Genomic DNA, 24,080 nt, shown 5'->3' on the forward strand with positions numbered 1-24,080 from the left:
ACCTCTCTGCTGATACTCCCTTGGATGAGCTTTCCCCATCCCCGGGGACTCCAGCTCCCCGACACTGCTTCCCCATGGTTGCTTGGGACAACACCTTGCCCTGGATTTCCCCGGCCCAACTTTGCAGGCAGGGTTTGCTGAGGTTACATCCAGTTAACCCTGAGCTGCCCAGCAGAGACCAGGGCACAAAGCCTCCTCTCTGAGACACAGCGCCCACTTCGGAAGGAGAGAAAGAGGAAAACACAACTTTGGTTTGGCCTAAGGCTGAAACGGGTGATAGACTGCAAACCATCCGCAAGGCTGAACTTGCTCCGATGATTTCCAGTGGCTCTGACGTGTGCCAGCTGCTCGGAGGCCGGCCTGTTAGCCTAGCTCTGTTTGAAATGCAGCTCTCCCCAGCACTGCCCCGTCCCAGGCAATTCCCTTCTTTGGTGCGGCAGCCGCGGCTCCAGACGGTCCAAGGAGAAGCAAACACTTCTCACACAATCATTTACTAACACACTGGAAGGGGGGGGGGGGAGGAAGGAGAGAAAAAAGACATTCAAATGTGTTAATACAAGCCTGTAGACATACTTTCTCCACCAGCTGCTAACAAGGGCTCCCAGTTTAGCCAGAGCAGCAGCTGTTCATGGGGGCTTGTAAGAGCCGAGCCCCTGACAAGTGGGCTTTCAGGCACTAACTTCCCCCCAGAACATTTCTGTTTGTGTTCCTTTGAAATTCCCAAGCCAGCCTTTCCCCTGCTACAGATATCTTCACAAGCTCTCGCTTGCAACTGGATTATATAAGCAGCCCCAAAACCAAGCAATGCCCAGGAAAAAATAATGGGAAAACCCAACTTTTAAGCCAGCATGCGCAATAGCAAATGGAAAATACAGCATCTTAGCTGACAGCTGCTCGTGCCCTTAGGGACAGTGACAGGCTAGCCCGACTTCATTTCTAAGGAGACTGCAGCAAGCCGACTAGGACTCAAAAGAGCTGGTAAGCTTGATTTTTTTTCCCCTCTTACTAAATTCTGGATTTTCTCTTCTTTTGGGCTAAATCACAGACAGACTTCTCTGTTCACAAGAAGTTTCCTTTATTAGGCTTATTCTTGGAATAGCTAGTGATTATTTTAAACCCAAAATAGCCGATCTCCCTCAGATTCACACTCCTGTTTTTGGAAACGCTATTTAGAGATCAAAACTCTTAAATCAAAAGTAGTCAGGAACGACGGTAAAAAAAAAACACATGGCTCTTCCAGAGAGCATTGCAAGGGTACCTCTGGATTCCCTTCTTTCCACAAAGAGCCCCAGGAAGGCTGCTTTTGCTTCAGATCTCCCTGAGCTGTACACGCTCCTTGCTGGAAACCTGTGCCACTCGGATTTCAGGGGTGAGCCCCAGGAGCAAGTCACTGCTGTAAGAGCAAGAAGCGTGCTGCCTGTGCTGCGTGCAATCCGCATAAAGGAGATCAGAGTAACCCAGACCGCAGCTAACGCCCTCTGAAGAAAATACAGGAGCTGGAAGACACAGACAGCATTTTTTTCTCCATTTTGTGCAAAGAGTTTGTGTGTATATGTATATACACACAAATACACATCCACACTGCTGTGTGGCACTTTAGTTCTGAATGGCGTAGTTCTTATGGGTAGCACTCGTTCATCAGCATAGGCTTTCTGTAATGCATAGGAGCTTTTATCTCCTCAGGAGCTCCTGTATTATCTGAAAGCCACCAGGAGTCCTCAGGTCACCTATTCCTCATCTGACAAGGTACCACTGACATCCAAATGCCAGAGAATTGCTCGGTTTCTCAAACCAGCAAATCGCTTGTGATCAGAGTCAAAATGTAGCAACATCTACTAGAAAGCATTTTCTATTTGCTTATCACAGCACTTTTCTCATTACAAAGGAGAAAATTAGGCTGCAAAACATAACCGAGGTGCAGAGCCTCCCCGGGGTGCTGCGGGATGCACGGCTCTCCTGGCCTCTCAGAGCAAGGCAGGAGGACGATGGCCAGGAGGGCTGTCCTTCCCGCCCTGATCTTACAGCGGGGTTGCTCTGTGGCACCAGCAGAAGGTCTGGCTCCAGCTCCCTGCACTGAGCACGACACTGAAGCTTTACTGCTCCTTGTAGGCAGCGTATGAGAAAGCGAAACGAACCCCAGCAAAACCATCAAAACACAGCTCAAGAACTGGAATTCTGAGGCAGATTTTCTTGAACACAAGTGTACTTTCAGGCAGCTAAATGCTTGTGCTGGTACCGGAGGGTGCTGGCAGCAAGAGGGAGCACATGGAGCTGGGATGGTCCCCCCCAGTTTAGTGCAGTCCTTTTGGGTACAGCAAACAGGCCATCTTGCAGCATTCCCAAATACACACACACACCTCAGCTCAATCCCAGGGTACTTGCACGATCTACTTGTCCACTCTGGGTCCTAAGTTTCAGACTGTGGTCACTGTCTGGTCCACAAACACGCAGCCACAGCGCTCCTCAGCCCCAAAACTGACCCGGGCAGGGGCTACGTCCCCACTGCATGGTGCTGGATCCCGATGGCTTGAAGAGTTCCTTAATCCTACACATTGGGTGCTGCCTGCTAGGCTCATTGTGCAGAGCCCTGAAGTTTTCTTTAAAACCCCTTCACATCCCACAGAAAACACAATCATGGTAACCTCTTTGCTATTTAGCTTCCATTGAAGCTGTTATGCCAGAGCTCATGAGACACTAGTGGAAATAGGATATTTAAATAACTCACGTAAGAAAAAAAAATCAACCCTGCAAGGAAGTTGCTCTGAAATATTCTTTTTTTTTGAAATTACAGAGCTAGGGGACTGTAGAGGCCACACTGTTATCCATGTTTGTTGTCCTGCATGCCACTTATAATCCTCATAACAGGACACCCCTTTGCTCCAGTGTATAATCTCTGCTTGGGGAGCAGCATTATATAATGGTCATTTACAAGTGTCTGTTTGCTAAAAGCCTGATCCAAAGCCTGCTCGGGACAACGCACCGGCTGGCCATAGCATGTTACCACACACCTGGTTGGGGCTAGCCCCGCTAATTGCTTTGATGAGACCAAAGAAGAGTACGACCCTACATTGGGCAGATGCTGCATAAGGTGTGCTCTTGCAATCCAAAAAAAAAACACAATTCAGGTGGAAAAAAACCATCATCATAGATTACTACTGCTGCTCACTAGAAGCCAAAAGCCTGGCGGTTACCCTCTGTTCGCGTCAGAGCAGGGAAGGCGTGCGGTACACTCGGCGATAAGCCACCTGCTCAGCGCAGACGGCTGAGGTTCGGCCACAAGCTCTGCCAGAGGAGCTTGTGCTTCCAACAAGCCGTTCAGTCAGCCAGACAGAAGTTAAAGCATGCCGCTGCTAACTGAGCAGAGCTTTGCAAAGAGACCAGCCCCAGATGTCCCAACATCTGCCAGGCTCAGTCCCAAGCTCCGGCTGCCTGAGTGCAGAAGAGCAGCACTGCAGGCTGCTCCTCTCCACGCTGGATTTGCTCCAGGGCTGAGATCCTCGCTTCTCCCAGGGGCCTTGTCCTGGCTCAGCTTGCTGGACTTGGTGCCAGTGCCCCACCGGATGGAGAAGGGCCATCAGGCCAAGCAGAATCACTTTCCTTCAGGTATGTTGATTAGAACTTTAACCTCCTGTGTTTCTCTGTTACTCAAGAGTGGGGTTTTTGTTTGCTTTATTTTTTTTTTTCCTTTTAACCTCTAAAGTTAACAAAGCCCTTATCCACTTCAGGAATCGACCATGAGGGACTCAGCAGGCTTCCTCCTTTGCTCACTGCTGCTGGTGGCCCCCCAATGCACAGAGGTGGCCACCCAGGAGCCCCAGCCTGACCCTAAAACGCCGTGCGCCAACTGGATGGGAGGAGCACCCGGCTACCCCGGCCACAATGGGCTCCCTGGCAGGGACGGGAAAGATGGAAAAGATGGACTAAAGGGAGAGAAAGGAGAGCAAGGTTGGTGAGGAGCGTGGGGTACGTTGGCACTGGAGGAGCTCTGCACAGGGTTGGGGTGGACATGGTGTCTCACAGCACAGGTGTTGAGGTGATCCGGCCTTTCCTCAGCGGACAGGCCTTGCTCCATGCCGCCAAGCAGATCCCCAAGCCACAGTCCCTCCTGGGTCTCAGGCCGGTGGGTTGTGGCCATGGGTTCGCACAGTACAAAAAACTCCCCATCCCAACTCTGTCCCCAGGTTTGCAAGGCTCCAAAGGCGACCAAGGTGAAACGGGAACCCCAGGGCCAGAGGGGCCAAGAGGATTTCCAGGATACCCAGGGCTGAAGGGAGACAAGGGTGAAGGGGCTTATGTTTACCGCTCCGCATTCAGCGTGGGGCTGACGGAGCAAGCCCCCCACCCCAACGTCCCGATCCGCTTCAGCAAGATCTTCTACAATGAGCAGAACCACTACGACACCAGCACCGGCAAGTTCCTCTGCAGCATCCCCGGCACGTACTACTTCGCCTACCACCTGACGGTGTACATGTCGGACGTCAAGGTCAGCCTCTACAAGAAGGACAAGGCTGTCATCTTCACCTATGACCAGTTCCAGACCAACAACGTCGACCAAGCGAGCGGCTCCGTCTTGCTGCACCTCAACTCAGGGGATGAGGTCTGGCTCCAGGTCTACGGGGAGGGGAAAAACAACGGTGTCTATGCTGACAACATCAATGATTCCACTTTCATGGGCTTCCTCCTGTACCCAGACTTGGATGTCCACTAGAGCAGGGTGTGCTACACGGGGGAGGACAAGGTGGCTTAACTCCAGACAGAGTTCTGGGGCACTGGCGCTATCGCTATACTATATTCACCAGAAAATTGCCTTTTGTGGGGGCAACGATTGCCAAGGGTGGACCCTATCTCCTGTAAGATCAGTGAGGTTGTACACAAATTACTTGTGTGGGGCCAAGAGTTCACTCCTACCTCTGCTCTTGCTCTCCTTGTGGAGACTTGGGCCCAAAGTCAGCCATCACGTTGTGAAACAGTAACTCTAAATATCAGTTGGCCTCTTTTAAATATAAAGCTGACCAAAAAAATGGTTATTTTTAAATATCACATTCTACATTTCCCTTTTTTAACCACTTGGGTTCATTTAAAACAAAGGTACATATTTTAGCCAGCATTTTAAAATTTGAAAGCCATCTTAGATCTTGCTTGTAGCTGGAACCGATGGCTGCAGTTTTGCCATTACATCTCCCAATCTTATTAGGGCCTTTGACGTCCACCCATGGTTTGTCGTCTCCCTTTTTTAGCCCAGATCTTCGAATATATTCAGATTACTGACTTTCATTAATTTTAATCCTTCGATTTTCCTTTTATGTTTATCCCTTATCATTATATCTAATTTAGATGATGTGCTCATTTAGGTCAGGGATCTTCTCTTTCCATTTATCTGAAAAGACTTAGGGGCACCCGTCAGGCTACGCAGCAGAAGCAGCCCACTGCCTGTATGGCTTTGGGGGTCCTGAGGTAGGCACAGATGAGCAGAAGGTCCTCGCAGCTCCTGAGGTGGAGGTGGCCCTTCCCCAGTCCACTGACCTGGCTCTGGAAGTGATGGCACGAGTACTCATTCAGCCCAGAGGCTGTCAGCACGTAAGGTGCCCTGGTTTCCACCTGCAAACTGGCAGGATCCTGTCCCGTCTCCCCTCCGCATAGTTCCCAAGCTCAGCCACAAGCTGAGAGCCAGCACAGCCGTTTTGCTGGTTCTCCACACCATCAGAGTGCCACGGGCACCGGCTCGCACACCACCCAGGCAGAGTTCAGGTGGTGCAGCCTCCCACACCGAGGGAGGCTCCTGGCACGAACACCCCGAGACCGGCCCCAGCTCTCAGCAACATCAGCTCGATGGAGGGAAGAGCATTAGGGCTGGGATTAGCGACACTCCTGTCAAGCTGCTCGCCGAGGAACTTGCTTGACTTTCAGTGAAGAGCATTTGATAGCTTCTCAGATACGTTAAAGAAGACTCCCATTGAGCTTGAGAACACACAGCAGAGCTAACGCGTTACTACAAGCACAGGACAGCACTAAAAGCTTCAGCTGAAAACATTTCCAGCAGCTGCATTTTTTACACTACAGTCAGCTACCACACTACAAATAACAACAATAAAACACTGTCTCAATAAAGGATGCTCTTGCATTTCTGTATGCATTGGTGGGAAGGGTTTAAAGAAAGGGGACATTCTTGCAGCCATACCAGGCAGCCCGGGAAAAAAAAAAATAGTATATGGAGATTATATATAAATATATGTTATATATCCACACCGAGCAGATCACAGTGTGGCTCGCTCTGAGCCAGGAAGGCAGGGGCACCTGTACCAGCACACACAGGGTCACCCACCTTTTGCTTTCTCAGAAAACTCCTCTTCAGCTGTCGTCAAGGCTTCAGCACCACACCACCTCACGCTGTGTTCCCTCCTTCTCAGAGAAGCTAAGCTCAGTTTTCCAGACTAAGTCCCCACATCCATCAGCCAGGAACTAGCTCAATGGTTCCTGAGCAGCAGGAACTGCAGAGGCTCCTCTAGCCCAGGCAATTTCAAACATACCAGACCTGGCAAGTCCTGGAGTGACGCTCAGGTCGATAATGTTGAGTTCAGACAGCTGGAAAAAAAAGCCTGCTGCTACTGCATGAATTAATGGGAAGGGAACAGGAGGAGTGGGGGAACAAAACTAATCCATAAACAAAAGGAGATTTAAAAATGAAGCAATTGCTGGATCAAATGGCATACGAAGCTTAAATCAAAAGGAGCAAATCAAAGCTTTGCAGTGTTGTGGCTTTTTTTTTTCCCCTCAAACATTTTCAAATGGATTTTCTGAAGGCAGGGAAAATGGAAACTACCAAAGCACTAAGAGGCATTTGGAATAGGCAGGAGGAGAAGATACCGATTTACAGACTGGCTCCCAAGAGGCAGCCAAAATAAAATATTCCTTCCCTTGCCACCACACAGCAGGAGCAGATATACTTCCAGTATATATACTTCCCATGCCCCAGGACTGAGAGGCTTGGACACAGCTCTTCACCCTGCCACACAAACCTGATGCCAGGTGCTTGCAGCCAGGGCAGAACCCAGGGTTTCCTACCCAGCCCACACAAGGCCCCATCACCAGCATCACCGCTGCTGATGCAGCTCCCACCCAGGCCAGCAGCATCTCCTGCCCCAAGCTGCCACAGCTGTAGGGAGTGTTAGAAACCTGCAGACCAGGGCTACGCTGGCCCTTCTGGAAAGGGCTCACTGAACGCCACATTTTCCTGCCCCCCACATCACCCCTCACATGAATTCACCCCACTCGGGATGCTTGCAGAGGCCATTAGACCTTGTGGCTGATGACCAGCCTCCTAGGAGAAGCCCAGGGTCACCGTCACTGGCCTCCTGGTGACCACGCAGGTGTGTCTGCTCGCAGGCTCCTGAGGAGACATCCACACCAGAGACATGCTGGGTAGCATCAGGTGAAACGACAACATGGGCTGATCCTAATCGTGCCTCAACCCCCTGCAATCACTTGTGGCACTATTAACTGGGCTACGAATAGCAGTCACACAACCATGAAGAGTTACAAGAAAGAGATAAATGTTTTCCTAGGGGAATTGCATCATATTTACTTGTCTAGTATAAAGTTGCCAGAGGCTTTTTGGCAGGGAAGAAGGCACCGGAGAAACCCTACATTTAGCTACCCTGCGCTGCACCTTCCCGCAGGAAGGCCAGCAGATTTAGTTTTCCCATTTCAATGCTTTGGACAAAACCCATCCTGAGCACACCCAAACCAGGAACAAGACTGTTGGCTGTTTTTGACTTGTTTGTGCTGGATGTAGGTACATGGTGAAAAGACTCAGCGTGCCAAAGGCAGGGACTGTAAATCAGCAACCCCCACCCACAGCTTGTCTTCCATAGACTCATCCCAGGACACCCGTCCTGCCTAACTCCGCTGCTCTTCGGGGACAGTCATACACCCTCCTCGTGTGCAGGCTCAGTGTGTTAGCCTCCCCTCCCGGGACTGGAGCCTCCCCAGACTCCAGGGGGTTTATTCTGACCGAAACAGGAACATGAAACTTCAACCGTTTCCTCCTGCGGCCATATCAGACAACTTCAGCCCACAAAGAAACCTGTGGAGCCCCTCCCATAAAGCTGTAGGACAGCAAAGGGGGAAGAGAAGATCCCCACCTGAAGCCACATCCCCTACAGAACCGGGACAGGGAGGACTGGAGCGTATGAACCAAGATGCTTTTTCACAGCCAGGTCCCTCTGATCCTGTGGCTGACTCTGAAACAGAGTGCTCTTCTCAAAGGGGTCAGGCACAGCTTTCTCCACTGTCCTGACAGGCATTTTTAGAAAAGCCGTTTTGTTTCTATAACATATTCCAGTGAACATTTTAAGGCCAAGGTGCACCTGTCATCTTGCGCAGTGAGAACTGAAGTGGGATTCCCACAGCGCAGAGCCCATATCCCAGCAATGCTGAGGCTACCTCAAACCAGCAGGAAAACACATGCAGACCCAGCTTTCAGTGCTACCCCAAGGAAGCCAAGACCAAAACCAACCAAAACCAACCCAAAGCAATGCCTTTTAGGTGACAAGGAGGCTCCTTTACAGCCCCGTGAGGAGGCTACACGAGTTCATTTCACCAGACCATACAGCTCACACATACACACCGCAACTGCCAACAACGTAGCATGAACACAGCCGAAGGCGTAGCCAGCTGGAAATTCACTACAAGCAAACTGAATTTTCCATAAAGAAGGGAGAAAACATCCACCAAAGGTCCTATCTGCCAACTTTTAAAGCTTTAAAAGGCGGTGTTCTTATGTTCCTCTGTTCTGAGCTGCTTGAGAAAAAGGGCTACACTGTCATGTGCCGAGCGTGTCTCCATGTGCTCAGCAACTGCATACTCTGAGCTAGATGCCTGCCAGCCTCCCAGCTCCCAGGGAAGCAGGAAGAGCTCCATTTATTCATCTAAATCAATCCCGTTCTTGAGAAAAACACCTTCTACTTCAATTACCAAAGTAAAATATTGAAAGGAAAACCTCTGATTTTCATTCTCTAGAAGTTAACTTCAAACCAAACCAAATTACCAAGGCACACCCACTGCTGCGCTAGGTCTGAGCTTCCATTCCTGCCTGCATGAAAAGCAACGGAGCTCTGGGTTCTCCTGCTGCCCAGCTCAGAAATGGCACAGCAGAAATACTACGCACAGATTAAAGCTGGCTTCCTTCAGCCTTGGAACTTTCTCTCCCACACAATGACTTTTTTCAGCTGAAAATAGTTTGCACATTCCTAATATATTGTGGCAGCTGGCAATTTCCTGCAAACAGAGAATCGGCCTTGTGAGACTACCAGCGGGAAAGGGCTGACATTTACGTGTTCTGTAGCCTGTGCTTTCCATCTGTGCGCCACAACGGGCTGCACCCAGTCAAAAGCATTTCGGTACTTAGGACGTCAAGCTGCCAAGACAGAGGCAGATGGCCAGCCTCCTGTGCTGCATTCTGCCTCCCTGAGGTCAACGGGACAATTCATGGCACTAGATTCAGCACCTCCATGAATCTCCTCAGACTACAGCATCTACCTGGACATTACGATAGCAAGTAGCACCCAGCTGCATGCAAAGTCATCAGCCAAGTGTGTGAAATACTGCTAAGAGAGGCTCGTGTTTTAACTTCAAAACACCTGTTATGAATGGTGTCAAAATCCACAAGAGGTACAGGAATCAAACCTCAGCAAGTGAAATGTCAGGCAAATGTCCTTTACATCAGCTCATTAGAAATTGTAACGTCTTGTAATTATTTTCTGATGAGAGGCTGATTGCCTGCAGACTAATTAGACCTAAAGACTTGACAAATGCTAATGTAGAAACAATTTGAAGCTCAAGGGTGTTTTGTTCTTCAAATTAGCCTTTCCATCTTAATACTGTCCCAAAAGAGACCCAAACAAATTAAAGGCCCTGATGAAAATTCTTACTTTGAAGCCTTCTCAGAAAAATGAAGTTATACACACGCTCCCCATCCAGCCTCATTGCAAAGGCAGCTTTATGCTCCAGACAACTGACAACACTTACCCCCGCTGTCACCCCCCTCTGAAGAACGTACCTGTTCATTTCACTGTGTCCTGAGAGAACCCAAGCCAGGTGCCGGATTTCAATGCAAGCTCAGTACCTGGGAAGTAATATCTAATTAGTGCTCATAGCAGCTACTAACAGATGAGCATCAGCCAAGACTGCATCAAATCAAGGAGCTTTCTTCATAACAGATTTTATACTGTGTGAAAGTGTTGGGATTAGTTAGCTCCTCCCCTACGGACATACTTCCCACGTGCCAACAGGCTGCTTACACTGCTTTTTAACATGAAATACTGAGATTCTGGAAAGCTTCACAAAAAGGAGTTAGCTTACCTACCTTGAGCAGGTGGCTAAAGCCCTCAAAAAAGGTGGAAGGGATGGAGGAAGTGTTCACACTGAAGATCAACTAATTCAAAAAGAGTTTATTTCGTAGAACATATATTCTCGCTGCTGTGATCAAACTTAAGACTCGTGTTTCTTAAAGGTTAAGGAAGGCAAGTGAAAACCAAAGGAGAAACCTATACAAAACAAGGACAATGAAGTATTCCAAAAGCAAGATGACTAACTTGAAGAATCTGAGCATCAGCAAAAGCAACCAAAAAGCACAAGGTACAGTTGTTTCTTAAAGCTTTTTTTTTTTTTAAGTGCACCTGCTCAGAACGCATCCTCTGTTTGGTAACAGCTCACTTCCCAAATCCTAGCTGAGAGAAAGCACAGCACCAAAGGCAGCAACTTTGTTTGGATTGTTTCTAACACTCAACAGTCGGTGTTTACATTGGTATCAATGAAGAAAGCATGAAATCCCTCCCTCTTTAACCAAAGCAAGAGCTAAAAAGGAAAAGCAGACTGCTTCAGTGAGCCTGAGGGAGCTTGTGTTCCTTGAGGGACACATTGTAAAGCCAGACGCCAGGCAGAGTAAGTGTCAGAATGCTGCTTTAAGGTGCTCTGGATGACAAAATGGAGGATGTTGAGATATCCACATGAACACAATAAAAAACACCTAGTTCCACTGTTCTTGTGTAAAACCTTTTTAGGTTTAAAAACATGCAGAAACCTGTGCAAGAGGTATGGAAGGAAAGTGTTTCATTTTGGATTTTTCCATACAGTTTAGCATTTACAGCTACCAACACTGCAGATGAAATGTAAGTCTCTTTAAAGATCAGTCATGGGATTATTTCTGTGATAAATGAATTGAATCATCACTGACCTATTCTCCTTAATCACCAGTGATAGTACCCACGAGAATGGTGTCAAGGTGAGGCAGGGGAGGTTCAGGTTGGACATTAGGAAGAGGTTCTTCACCGAGAGGGTGGTCGCAGACTGGAGCAGGTGACACAGTCACTGCACCAAGGCTGTCGGAGTTTAAGAAGTGTTTGGACTGTGCGCTTAGTCACATGGTCTGAATTTTTGGGTAGACCCGTGTGGTTCCAGCAGTTGGATTCTACGATCCTTATGGGTCCCTTCCAACTTGGGATATTCTATGCTTCTATCAATACAGATCTCATTTTGATCTTCAAGGATTAATGTAAGATTAGAGGGAAGGTTTAAACTCTAGACTCAAAGAATGCATTAAAAACTCTGGCTCCTCTCATTCTGAAATTCATTTTGGTCTCTGAAAGGCACAGTACCATACACTTATTTTTCTAAAAGTAAAAGCCTGCATCAAAAAATGCTATGATCAGATTACTACTTTTTGTTCCTGTGCTTAGATTAAAACAGAGTACTGATAGGAATTGCACATCTATCTTGAAACTGGAGAAGACCCCCGCTCTTCCTAGCACTACTGCTAAACGTGAGAGTCAAAGACTATTCTGAAAAAACAGTCATCTTAGCCCTAGATAATCCTAAATCCTAAACTGCAAGATGAACAGATCTTCTCCAGGCAGCAATACATCTGGCCCTGGATCCTTATGTAATATCCAAAGTAAGAGCAGATTACTACTGCATTTAAAAGAAAAAAACAACACTGAGAACACAGCAGTATCTGCTTTCAAAGTATATCCCAGAAAGACTTTTTGTTAGCATTTTATTGAACAAACACGTCAGCAAGTATAACTTTAAGAAACGCCTACACGCAGCTTCCTAGAAGGAACAGCCCACAGTTCTCTCCTTGGTTATCTTTCACCATCGGGCAGCTTACACAGGTTCCACCCCTCCGCAGCATTTTCCCGTTTTAATTATTTTAATAAATAACGGACACCACAGGCGATCCCAGAGAAAACTCCACATCCCAGCACTGCATAGCAGGACAACTAAGTTCACTGGACGTCATCATCATCAAAGAGATCTTCAAAATCTAGTCAGAAAAACAAGACAAAGTAAAATTAACCTTTGAAGTCTCAACTGTTATATATGCACACACCACACAAGCAGTTCGTTGTCATTGGAATTAAAGAAATAAAGGTGAATTAGGTACCTGAGTTACTGTACTGCCAGTTACTAGATGTGTAGCACCAGCACAGGAGAAGGCAGAAATGAAAAAAAGGCAGACCCAAGGAGCATGCTCACTGCCATACATGAATTTAACCACTTCACTCGTACAATGCAAGCCTTGCAATTAGACTCAGGAAAGCTAAGTAAAGCTTGAAAGAAGGGAGTTCTTTAAATGCGTTAGATAGCCATCGCATTCAGAATGGATAAACAGTGATCTGCAGAGTACAAAGCCGAACAAGTATTAGCTTCAAGCATGCATCAAGATGAAGAAATTCGTGCAAAATTCTGGCTGCTGTCACAGTATTCAGGCACACGTTCACACATTTTGCAGATTTACATTCATATTTGTGATTTACTGTTAAAACGCCCTTCCTTAATAAAGTTTGATTGCTGTGAAGCAGCTTCTAACATTTCCCTCGCACCCACAAAAAAAAAGTAAACAAAAACTTGCTGTTAATATACGTTGACAATGTACCTGCCTGTACCAACGATATACCTAGCACCAAGTCGCTATTCTGCCAGAAAGCAGCCTACAATTGCCACGCAATAAATACCCAGTCCTCATTGTAAGAGCTTCCAAGGCAATGCAACAGCACAGCCTGGCGGTAGCGCTTCTTGGCAAAACCTCCTCCTTAGTAAGCCAGCTCCAAGAGAGATCTTTCTCAACTGCTGAAAGCGTAGAACAAGAAAGCTCGCTCGTCCCCGGGCGCTAACTCCTGGGTAGCACGAGGAACCTCCACTTTAAGCAGCCCTGCTGCGGACGCGCACCCCGCGTGCCCGAGGCCGCCCAGCGGCGCGGAGCCCTCACCGTTGAAGAAGTCCGCGTGCACCGCCTTCTCGTTAGCTGCCAGGTCCATCAGCAGCCCCGTGCTTCCTCCTGCCTGCAACAACACCCGGGGAGCGCCGGTAAGAGCCCGTGAGAGCCGGTAAGAGCCTGTGAGCGCCACCCCCTCCCGCCCGCCCTCACCTCGTCGAGGTCCACGTAGGGCCCGGCACCCTCAGGGAACATCTCGTCCACCGCCGGCTTCATGGCGGCGCCGCTCTGCCCTGCCGCTTCCGGCCGCGCCCGCTTCCGCTTCCGGCCGCGCCTCTCTGCGCGCCCTCTCTATGGTCGCTCTGCAGGCGGGCCCCAGCCAGCCCCGCGGTTGCCATGGCCACGCGGCCTGGTGTCGGGGCCTGGGGCCTGGGGCCCCCGGACCCCTCCCTGAGGCGGGGGGAGCGGCCCCGAGCCGGGCCGGGCCGGGCCATCCCCGGTGCCCTGCCGCCCCCCGCCTCAGAGACGGGCGGGGACTGGTGTCCGGCTCGCTCAGCGTATGCCAGAGCTTGCTTTCCTGAGGCAAGGCCACGAGCGTGACACGTTAAAAAACAAACACACAAAACCTGACACAGCCGAGGCGTTTATTGACTTTCCCCAAAGCGTTAATGGCAAGGAAGCGCTCTTTGTGCCCGCTGCACACACCTGCTCTCAGGAGCGGGGGTGCTGGCGGGGCAGGCCTCCCACCAGGCGCCCACCAGCACGTGTCGGCGCCGGCCGAGGCGCGAGGAGGAAGCCGTGGCTCAGCGCTCGCGGCCGGGCAGCTGGTAGCCCAGGCGGCTGCCCAGGGGCAGCTGGGCGAACAGGGCTCTGGCCATTTCGTCGATCCTGTCGTAGGCTCCCAGCGCCCGGAAATACTCCACGTAGGACCAGAAGTCGCTGGAGGAGAAGGGCCAGTACGGCATGGCTACAGATTCCCGATAAAGATCTCAAATAATAAAGAAAAATGACAGTCAGTGTAATATGAAGCACTTTTGTTGAAAGCTTGGGCCCATGAGGTCTGGGGTTCTCTGCTGCTGGGCACGGCATGAAAGAGAGAGCCACTGGGTCCTTAAAGATATTTTAGCCCCCTTAAAGATATCTTCCCCGTTGCTCCTCCACTACATTTCCTCTGCCACATAAAAATATAACAGCCAAATATAAAATGGAAACAAAAGTTCTAAAAATACCAGGAGCTGACCAGCCTTCAGCCTAAACCCAGGCAAATGCAGAATGGTGTACCATGTAAACACTGCAACCACAGAGAGAAATGTCTTTCTGTGCAGCAAAGCTAAACCCCGTATTTTGCCTTTATTTAAAGCCCTTTGAAATAAAGGGGAGCCATTTCATTCACTAGACTCAGCTTCATACCAGAGTCTTTAAGAACCTTCAACAACCCTACGATCAGACCTTAATTTCATAGTTTTTGGTGCGCACAGGCACAGAAGGCTTTTAACAAACCAAACAAACCAGCCAAATGCTGTCTGTGGAGGAGAACACACCGATGGTATCTGCTGAACTTAGATTCACTTTGCAGTCTGCTGTTTGGCCAATGAAAGAAAACCATAATTGCTGATAATGAGAAGAACAGGACATTGCACAAACAGTTTTGCTTTTAGATGCCACACGTTCACTTCAGAGGTTGCCAAAGAAATATTTGCTGTACACAAATAAAATTTAAGTGCACTTAAACCTTAAGCTTGTGAAAACAGATAATACATTCAAAAAATGTTAGAGCCGTAAGGAAAGATGCAGCACGGGGAAAAATATTTTTAATTAGAAGTAATGACATTAGCTCTTACTCTGTATATATATTTCTGTTTTCCATATCTGTTATAACATTCCCCTTGCACATCTCTGCCTGTGCACTCCGGATGCTGCTGCCTTTCCTGCGGGTTAGATTTACACCAGCAATAGCAGGACCTTGTTATGACAGATATTTCTATGCAACCTCCTTTTTCAAAATGAGTTTATCTTATCAGTAAGCCAGTGTAAACACCATTAAGATGCTGAGTTTTTGTTTATTTATTTATTTATTTTTTAAATCAAAGGCAAACACCAATCCAATGGGCTAATCCCCCAAAGTGTCACACACCATAGGTGACTGTGCTAAGGGGGTTGTTCCAATATTTCTTTAATTGGCTTTGTGGCAATTTGTAAATTTTAATCTTTTTGCTGTGGAACTGAGTATTTCCTGCCAATAAGTAGACAGACATCTAGTATTACTTATCAGGACTGGCAGAATTTTCAGATGTCTCTCATATATTTATAAGTCTGGTGCTTTCCAGTTAGGTTTTTATAAAACAGATTATTCATGACTTGACCTTAGCCCTCCAGAAGATTCACCATTAAGGAGTTGTCATATTTGTCACAGATGTTTTTTTCATTTTAAGACTGCAAATACATTAGCTTACATTTTCATAAAAACTTAAAATTCTCCCTTCTTTCTCCACTAGAACTAGATGAAAGCACTCCTGAGAGCCTGAATCCCAACCCACTGAGTTTACTAAGTGTTCCTGCCAAAACCGATGCTGGGGATCAGGTCTGGGAGTTACAATTGACTCTGAATTGTTAATGATACATAGGAAAGAAAAAGATATAAGAATTACCATCTCCTTCCTGAATTGACCGGGCATCTGTAAATAAACAGGGAACTCATCAATACCAGTTCTTGCACTGAAGGACTTTCCGTTAATAAAGAAAGGTTTGCTGTGCAGCCAGAAGCTGACCAGCTCTTTGAGACACACATAGGGCCCTCCTTACAGCCAAACGTTTTTCTTTCTCAAACAGATGAGTAAAGAATTGCCCGTTTGTGGTCACTGAGTGCTACAAACCAAATACACCAGGAAGCAGTTACAATTAATGCACAAGCAATAGCTGATACTAAAGAGACTGGTTCGGTAAAAAAAATATTTTGGACCGCTTGAAAAATAAAGAATAAATGTATCAGTAATCTTACCTGTTAGCATATTCATCAGCATACAGAAGAAAAGGAAGCCAATAAATTTCATTTTTCCTGCCAGCTACTGTTTCTGAAAAATTAATCTGTGTAACTGGGGATTATTAGAAGATATTAAGAATTAGGCAGAGTATATTATTTCTTCTTGTATTAGAAGGTTCTGTTCCAAAATAGACTTAATTATTAATCTAGGCATAACAAGACTCAATTATATTTCCTTACATTTCAGAATTGCATCAGAGTATTAAAAAAATACAGTACTGAAGTTTTAAATGATAATTTATTTTTAGGTGGCATGAATCCAAAATGCTTCTCTAAACTGACATGAAATTGTCTTCAGAAGTTTTGTGGTTAGTTTAATTTCACTTTAGAAATTACCTCTCTTTCTCTTCTTTTTTCTTCTACTTGCAATAGTAAAGGTCTGCAGCTCCAAGTCAGCCACAAAATTCCAAAAGGATTTCTATTGCTGTAAAATACCAGCACTGTTTAAGGAAGGGTGGGGGACAAAGGAGAGAAACGTCACTGAGTTAGCACACCAATCTGATTCTGTCATCTTCACATAGAGAATTTTAACTGCTCACATTTGCATTATATTTCAGCACTGCCCATGGAAGAGACCTCAGAATCAACTTCAGCAATAACACTTCTATGTTTTGAAAACAGAAGAAGAAAATCCAGAAGCAAATTCAGAGATTATTGTTACTTTTGCTACCCACCTCGTTTCCTTTCTTTCCCCCTCTTCAGAAAAGTAGATTTTTAGAAACATTATTTGAGCAAATTGCTGAGGGGATATTGAGTTCCCTCTCCAGCTGAGAGGCAAAAACTTCAAATGCTTGATAGTGATTTGTGCTCTTATTTGGGATCCTTAAAATGTACATGTGCATCAGGTGCCAACTGGAATCAATTAGCTTGCATAAAACAAAAGAGCAGGTCCCTGGTGGCATCTGCCACGGTGATGACGAGAGTACGGCAACCTTCAAACAGGGTCGATAAGGTGCACTGAAATGCATTTTCATATCATGTTGATTTCCAGTAAAGCACTCTCCCGGTGCCAGACAGGTGCTTTGGGCTCCATCATGCTGAGATTTCTGAACACTTCCAAAGTCTGGAAGGGAGAAGCAGTTTGGAGAATATTCGGTCAACATGCACATCTTGGTTTTGTTTTAGCACGAAACTCTTGATGGCAGCAGGTGTAGGCAGGGACTAAGGCACAGCAGGAAGAGCTCTGTCTTCTCATGGCAATGTGCAGATTTCTACATTTCTAGAAGACGTGGCCAGCTCGAGGTTGTGTTGTCAAACCTGGCAGCAGTTTCTAGAAGGCTCCACTATGGAAAGGAGCTGCTGAAATGCCATTGCAGAGCTCGCTGCTCACATTCACGCTGCGATGATCTGATCGTACAGTCAGCGCAAGCTCCCCTGCTCCCTGTCAGCTGGAAACTTTCAGTTGCCTTTGCTTTAAATCTGCAAAATCACCTACCCATCGCAATTCTGGAGAACTCTTACCACTGCATTTCCCTGCTGCATCTGTGGGATCTGACGTTGGTGCCTTTGCTCTACGACATCCACTTGTCTGCCACACGAGCTTCACATGAAGGCCTGGAGTGGGGCAGCCCAAGCGAGTGGCCTTGCAGGAGGCCCCGGCTTTGCTGGAGTTTCTTCCTATCTACGCACAGAGCTAGACAGACCTGCCAAGAATTAATTAAGGATGTTCTGAGCAAGGGAAAAACAGAGTGCTTTGTAGCACACCAAGCTGTGCCAACTCATGCGGAGGCTGAGAAGAAAAATATTATGAAAACAGAACCTATTCCATCCTTAAAAAGCTTTCATCCTCCTGTTTAATATTTCTTAGGCTTGCAGGATGGGTCCCTACATCCCCCCCACACCAGCAGCAGCTCTGCCCCACTTGCCTGGGACGCAGCAGCTGCTGGTGAGAGGAGGTACAGCCCCTGCTTGGTAGAGTCCTCTGCGGCAGCCGGGTGCTCAGGTCCATGCACCAGCACAGTTTGAATACAATTTATAAACTTGGCTTTGCAATGAGAAGCACTTACATATGCTAGCACACACACACACAATTAATCGGCTGTAATTAAGAAGCATACAGATACTTCTGTACTCGTCCATTGGCACCTTTGTATTCTGGCAGATGACAAGGGAGGTGTAGTTCCAAGTGGGAGGTGAGATGACGTGCTTTGGGGGGTGACAAAGGCAAACAGCAATGTTCCTGACACAGCTACATCCTGCAGCTCTCCCCTGGAGGATTTAGTGAGGTGCTGCAGTCACAGAGGTTTTCAGGTTCAGCACCGCTCAGGTGGCAGCAGGGCCTGCTACAACACTCATTGATCAGAGGAGGATTCCCCTCACCAGGCTCACGCTGACGGGCACTGAGATGTGCAGAGTGCCCCACCTCCACCTTCTCTACAGTTCCTTATTCTGTCTTTTGGAGCTTGGAGTTACCCACTTCCAAAGCTACGAAAATCACAGACCTGACGTAGTGTGACAGTCTTCCAGCAATTACAGGCTTTCAATTTAACTCTTATTGAAGTTTTTCATTTGCTAAAGCACAAATTGGAGATGAAAATAAATTCTCAGGGTTTCCACGCTAAAGGAAGCCTAGGAAATTATAAAGAGGGTCAGAATTAGCATTTAAAACATTGTATCAGAGGATACAGACAAGAGATACAGTTGTTTTAAATGTTACTCCTTTCTATCCAGACTTGTGCTGCACATGACCGCTTCTCAGGGAGCAGTCATGCTCCCTGGCTTCTTCAGGGAGCAAGTTCTCAAGAAGGTTTTCAGGTAAGGCCTTTGACTCATGCAAGCTTTGTTACATTATAGAGGGGGCTGATGTTAGCGAGCGCATCCCACCGACCTGCCCTGAGAGGATCCAATCAATAAGGACTTTCTGTTGATGGCTCTCAAAGCCAGAAAATCCCACATGCCTCAGTCAGCTGTCAGAGACAGAAATCAATAGGAGCACCGAGGACATCCCCTTCGGAACAGGGGAATGCAGTATGGGCCGAGCAGTTGTTTGTGTGACTTGCTGCCTGGTGGGGAACAGTCCTGCAAGTGCCAGAACCCTGCCGCCTGGTCACCTCACTTCCAAGGGTGCCTCACTGAGCCAGCTTCTGTGGAGCAAATCCGCTCTCCTTGTTAAGATTAACCAGGAAAAAAAATGAGTAAGACCAGGTGACTGTTTCCACCGTAGCTATATTAGATCGGTGTTACACAAACATTTGTGTAGACCTGCAGGCACTGAAAGGAGTTGTACATTGCTTTAATGAACGGAATACTTTTTACTTAATGGGCAAAAGCACGTGTGCAGAGCTCTGGAAGAACTTATTTAAAAACCAAATGACACTTACAGTTGCATCTGAAGTGCTTTGTCCCTGGTTTGAGCAGACAAAATGTTCTCTGTAAGGCTGCAACACTTTTGCACATCAGAAACAGCCACCAGCTGTGACTTACAGAACATCTCTGGAAAACAAGTGCTTGATTATTTCCCCCAGCAACTTGGTCCAAACAGCACAGGTCAAAAGGAGATTCATGTGACTGAAATGTGCTTTCCTTAGATGTGAACTGGCCTCAGCTTTCAGGCGTTCCTAGATTCATTTTCTTTCCTTTTTCTGAATACAGAGGATCCAAGTTTTCTGACAATGTCGGGTTGCCCAAGATGGCAAGGCCAAGGGCAGATGAGGAGGAATCAAGAGAGGAACTTGCACTACCAAACAAGTGAACAACAAAACAGCCAATTAAAGTAAGCATAAAATCAGGAACCCAGGGAAATATCTCCTGCTTCACTTTAAACTGACCCTGAGCCCCAGACCTGGACCCAGAACTGGACCCAGAACCAGACCCAGACCCAGACCTGAACCCAAGCCAACCTGAGCCACAGACCTGGACCTGGACTTGGACCCAACCCCAAGCTCCGTACCCGGACCCAATCCCAAGCCCTGGACCAGTACCTGGGTCCGAGTCCTGGACCCTTGACACCAGACCCTTGATGCTGGAGCCCCCACGCCAGAGCTAACCCCAAGCCCCAGACCTGAGCCCCAGACCTGGACACGACCCCGGGCCCCAGACCCACACCCAGACCCGACCCCGAGCCCTGGACCCATACCCAACCCTGAGATGCAGACCAGGACTTGACCCCCAGCCCCAGACCTGGACCAAGAGCAGACCCCAAGCACCGGACCTGGACCCTGCCTGAGCTCTGGACCCGGATGCAACCCTGACCCCCAGTCCTGAGTCCCAGCCCTGAGCCCCAGCCCCGAACCCCAGTCCCAGACCATCGACCCTGAGCCCCCAGCCCCGGAGGTGACCCCAGATGCTCGAGCCCAGAGCTGTCCCCAGCCCCCGGAACAGACACTGGACCTGGAGCCCTGACCCTGAGCCCCAACCCCAAGCCCTGAACCTGAGCCCAAACCCCAAGCCCTGAGCCCCAGCCCAAGCCCCTCGACTGCAGACCCTCGACCCTGGAGACCCCACCCTGGAGCTGACCCCAAGCCCCTGACACCCGGAATGGACCCTAGACCCGAAGCTAACCCTGATCCCCATCCCTGAGCCCAAACCCTGAGCCCCAGCCCCGGACCCTCGAGCCCGTGCCCCAGACCAGGTTAGGGTCTGGTTTAGGGTGCGAACCCAGGTAACTGTCCCTGTCCAGGTTAGAGTCAGGGTATAGGTTAGGTTTAGAGTTAGGGTTAGGGGAGGTTAAGGGTCAGAGATAGGGTCATGTTTAGGGTTAGGGTTGAAGGCTGACCTAATTAATGTTTATAAATGTGTAAAGGGTGGGTGTCAGGAGGACGGAGCCAGGCTCTTCTCGGTGACATCCAATGATAGGACAAGGGGCAGTGGGTACAGGCTGGCACACAGGAGATTCCACTTAAATGTGAGATGAGACTTCTTCACAGTGAGGGTGACAGAGCACTGCAACAGGCTGCCCAGGGGGGCTGTGGAGTCTCCTTCTCTGGAGACATTCAAAACCCACCTGGAAGCATTCCTGTGTGACCTGATCCAGGTGTTCCTGCTCCGGCAGGGGGACTGGACTAGATCTGTCATGGTCCCTTCCACTCCCTAACTTCTGTGATCCTGTGAAGCGGCTTTACAGTCTGAACTGCAAACGGCAAGCGTTTCTTCGGGGCAGGCTTTCCATTGTCTCCCTCCACAGGAAAGGGAAAAGTTGTTCCTGTCGGCTGCTGTGCCTCTCCCAGCATCTCCCCTACCCAGACCCCCTATCTTCTCCTGCTGATTTTGCTCCTCTCGGGTCCCTGCCCGCCTCCAGCTTCCAGAGCAGCTCCTCACCAAGTTCTCCTTCCACGTCCTGTCCCCGGCTACTCCCACAGAGTTTTTAACGGCGACATCAGCTGTCACTCGGATCTCCTTCCCACTCAGTACCCGCTCTACAGCTATCCCTGTCATGGGAAGGGCAGACACCCCTGCAGGACGTCTGTATCCACCGGGACGAAGAATGCGTTTACCCAGAAGTTTTTGACAAGAGATTACAGGAAGAGTCGCACCTCCACGCAAACACACCCCCCTTTCCAGAGACGTCACAGGAGACCTCTCTGTAACTTTTTCAAATTCAGCAAGAGTTTGTGGTATTATGAAAAATAGCATTGGAAAAAGATCGGTTGTCCTGACAAGTTCCCTAAGTCAGGAGAACTTGCCCAACCACACTGTTCACTAGAGTGACTTGTTAGCCTGTGTCCTTTCAAAAGCCAAACAAGGAGCTGCGCATCCTACCCTTTCCCAGCCGTGTTCTTGTTCTGGCTTACCCTGGCAGGTGACCAGAGCGAACGGCACCGTGGGAGGCTCGGGAAGAAAAAATAGTCAAAGCTTGTGGGTTAGGATAAAGACAGTTTAACAGGTCAGAAAACGCAGGGAAGTAATAATAATGCTGCTGCTGGAATGTTCCAGAGCAAGCGATGTGCAATGCAATTGCTCACCACATGCTGACTGACGCCCAGCCCAGCCCCAAGCAGCGGTCCTCCCCATCCCGTTCCCCCCCAGCCACCCCGTAGGAACTGTTCGGCACGGTGCCATACGGGATGGTGGGGAGCACCCCTGCGGTCAGTTTGGGTCAGCTGTCCTGGCTCTGTCCCCCCCAGTTCTTGTGCACTGCCAGCCCCCTCGCGGGCAGGGCGGTATAAGAAACCCCCAAGTCCTTGACTTGGCACCTGCAGTGCCCGGCAGCATTGCTCCAGCCCTGTGCGCACACCCGGTCTCCTTGTCCCGGGCAGCGACGCCGTTCGGGCCTTGTGTGGGCCCAGAAGGCTTCCTCCCCCCGGGAAGGCACTTGGCCGGCAGCGGTCAGCGCAGTCACTGAGGCGCTACGGCCACTCTGCCAGGCGCTGCCGCCCCAGGAGCTGGCGCACAAGGCGCGGGCCGCGCTGCCCCCTCAGGGCGCTCGCTGCCGGCTGCCCAAGGGCTGCGGAGCACCTCCGAAACGGGGCACGGCAACCGCTGCACCCTGCCCCTGCCCCCGCGTGATGCAGCTGCCGCCTTCGTTGGAATTGCACCCCGTCTCTCCACGTTTCCTGAACTTCGCCGAGACCAGAAGCAGCGAGAACGCTCGCCGCGCCCCGACCCCCCTCCGCGTCCCGTCCAGAGCCGAGCCCGGCGCGGCTCCGGCTCGGGGCGCCGCCATCTTGCCGCGGGCAGGGCCGCTGCTGCGCGTGCCCACGGCGCCGGCGCTGCCGGGCGCGGCTCCTCCCGCTGCAGTACCGCCTTTGGCCGCCAGGTGGCGGCTGCACCACGCCTGCCGGCCGCGGCCGGGGCGGGTCGGCTGAGGGGGGCTTTGCTTTTTTACAAAACAAAGAAACAAACAAAAAACCGTTGTTAACTTCCCTCACTTCCCTTACTTTTACTTTGTAATACTCCAAGTAATACAGCAAGTCGTCAAGAACTCCTAAGCAGTTCCATTCAAATAGTAGTAATGTTTTTGAATATCTGTTTTTCTTTCTCAGCAAAATAAGGAACAGCAATTTCGAAGCTGGCTTGCTGCCCGAAAAAGAGACAACAACATTAAGAGGCAGCTTCTGCAGCTCCCGAGATTTGAGAGAGGCCATAAGCAAGGGGTAGCACTCGGGGGCTGCTGTTAGGCACAGGTACAAAACTTTGTGTTCTTTGGCCAGAAGTTCTGCATCTCCAACCACAAGCGTCCATCCTGTTGGACAGTCACACATTCTGCCGTTCAGCTGCTGCTGCAATTAGACTTCCACAAATCAAAGTCCCCTCAGCGAGCCAGAGGGGAGATATCAGCGAGCCAGAGCCAGATATCGGCGCCCCATTAGCCACTGCTCACCAGAAGCTACCTACCAGCGCAGAAGGCCGGGTGCAGCTGTGATGTCCTGCGCCAGGCAGGGGCGTTCGGCCTGAGGCCATCGTGGTTTGTGTCTTGAGCAGCCCTTTGAGCCGACAAGCCACAGACGTGGGGCGCAACAGCACACGGGATTAAAAAAAAATGAGGTACCTTCAGCAAACTGATGACACTCTCTTTTCTCCCATTTAATCTTTTCCTTCCGTTCCGAGTCCCAAGTGATCGCACGGGTGAGAAAAGGAGTGCAATGCCCTTGCTTTATGTGAACCTAATAAGAAAGAAGAGGTGGCAGCGGGTGGTCGCTTACGCAAAGGCAAAGGAGACATAAGAGCGAAGCGCTGCCCTTAGCAGAGCTGGCCACCAGAATTAACCGTCTGAGCCTATCACAGGGTCTGTGCAGAAGGAACTCTGTTCAGCTCCCACTGATGGAAGTCATTTTGTTAGTACTCTTCCAGACAGGCAACTTGTCGGAGGTTTGGCAGACAACTGCGGCAGGACAAAGGGACCTCTGTCCCTCTCAGTGCCGGCCCGGACAAAGGAAGGGAACGAGCCAC

The 24,080-nt window shown here is 49.2% G+C and overlaps 3 protein-coding genes across 5 annotated transcripts; 1 reads left to right on the forward strand and 2 right to left on the reverse strand.

The window, feature by feature from the left end:
- The first annotated feature begins 528 nt into the window (after positions 1-528).
- ADIPOQ (adiponectin, C1Q and collagen domain containing) lies at positions 529-6,121 on the forward strand. 2 transcript variants are annotated; one of them, XM_035334080.1, is made up of 3 exons: positions 529-978; positions 3,701-3,945; positions 4,182-6,121. In XM_035334080.1, exons 2-3 carry the CDS (start codon positions 3,735-3,737, stop codon positions 4,706-4,708), a joined length of 738 nt encoding a protein of 245 aa, XP_035189971.1. In that variant the 5' UTR covers positions 529-978; positions 3,701-3,734; the 3' UTR covers positions 4,709-6,121. The 2 variants fall into 2 exon arrangements, with proteins under 2 accessions (XP_035189971.1, XP_035189970.1); XM_035334079.1 differs by having other exon boundaries at positions 3,726-3,945.
- Positions 6,122-12,009: 5,888 nt separating this feature from the next.
- On the reverse strand, positions 12,010-13,555 carry COPS9 (COP9 signalosome subunit 9). Its single transcript, XM_035334976.1, has 3 exons — positions 13,427-13,555; positions 13,268-13,340; positions 12,010-12,322 (listed from the first exon to the last, which is right to left on the reverse strand). Exons 1-3 carry the CDS (start codon positions 13,487-13,489, stop codon positions 12,285-12,287), a joined length of 174 nt encoding a protein of 57 aa, XP_035190867.1. The 5' UTR covers positions 13,490-13,555; the 3' UTR covers positions 12,010-12,284.
- Positions 13,556-13,839: 284 nt separating this feature from the next.
- OTOS (otospiralin) lies at positions 13,840-17,316 on the reverse strand. Of its 2 annotated transcripts, XM_035334754.1 has the most exons (5): positions 16,928-17,316; positions 16,590-16,693; positions 16,212-16,297; positions 15,862-15,888; positions 13,840-14,201 (listed from the first exon to the last, which is right to left on the reverse strand). In XM_035334754.1, the coding sequence occupies exons 3-5, from the start codon at positions 16,261-16,263 to the stop codon at positions 14,017-14,019; spliced, it is 264 nt and encodes an 87-aa protein (XP_035190645.1). In that variant the 5' UTR covers positions 16,264-16,297; positions 16,590-16,693; positions 16,928-17,316; the 3' UTR covers positions 13,840-14,016. The 2 variants fall into 2 exon arrangements, with proteins under 2 accessions (XP_035190645.1, XP_035190646.1); XM_035334755.1 differs by lacking the exon at positions 16,590-16,693.
- Between the last annotated feature and the right edge of the window lie 6,764 nt (positions 17,317-24,080).

This window comes from Oxyura jamaicensis, chromosome 9, assembly GCF_011077185.1.
Source record: "Oxyura jamaicensis isolate SHBP4307 breed ruddy duck chromosome 9, BPBGC_Ojam_1.0, whole genome shotgun sequence".
NCBI lineage: Eukaryota > Metazoa > Chordata > Aves > Anseriformes > Anatidae > Oxyura > Oxyura jamaicensis.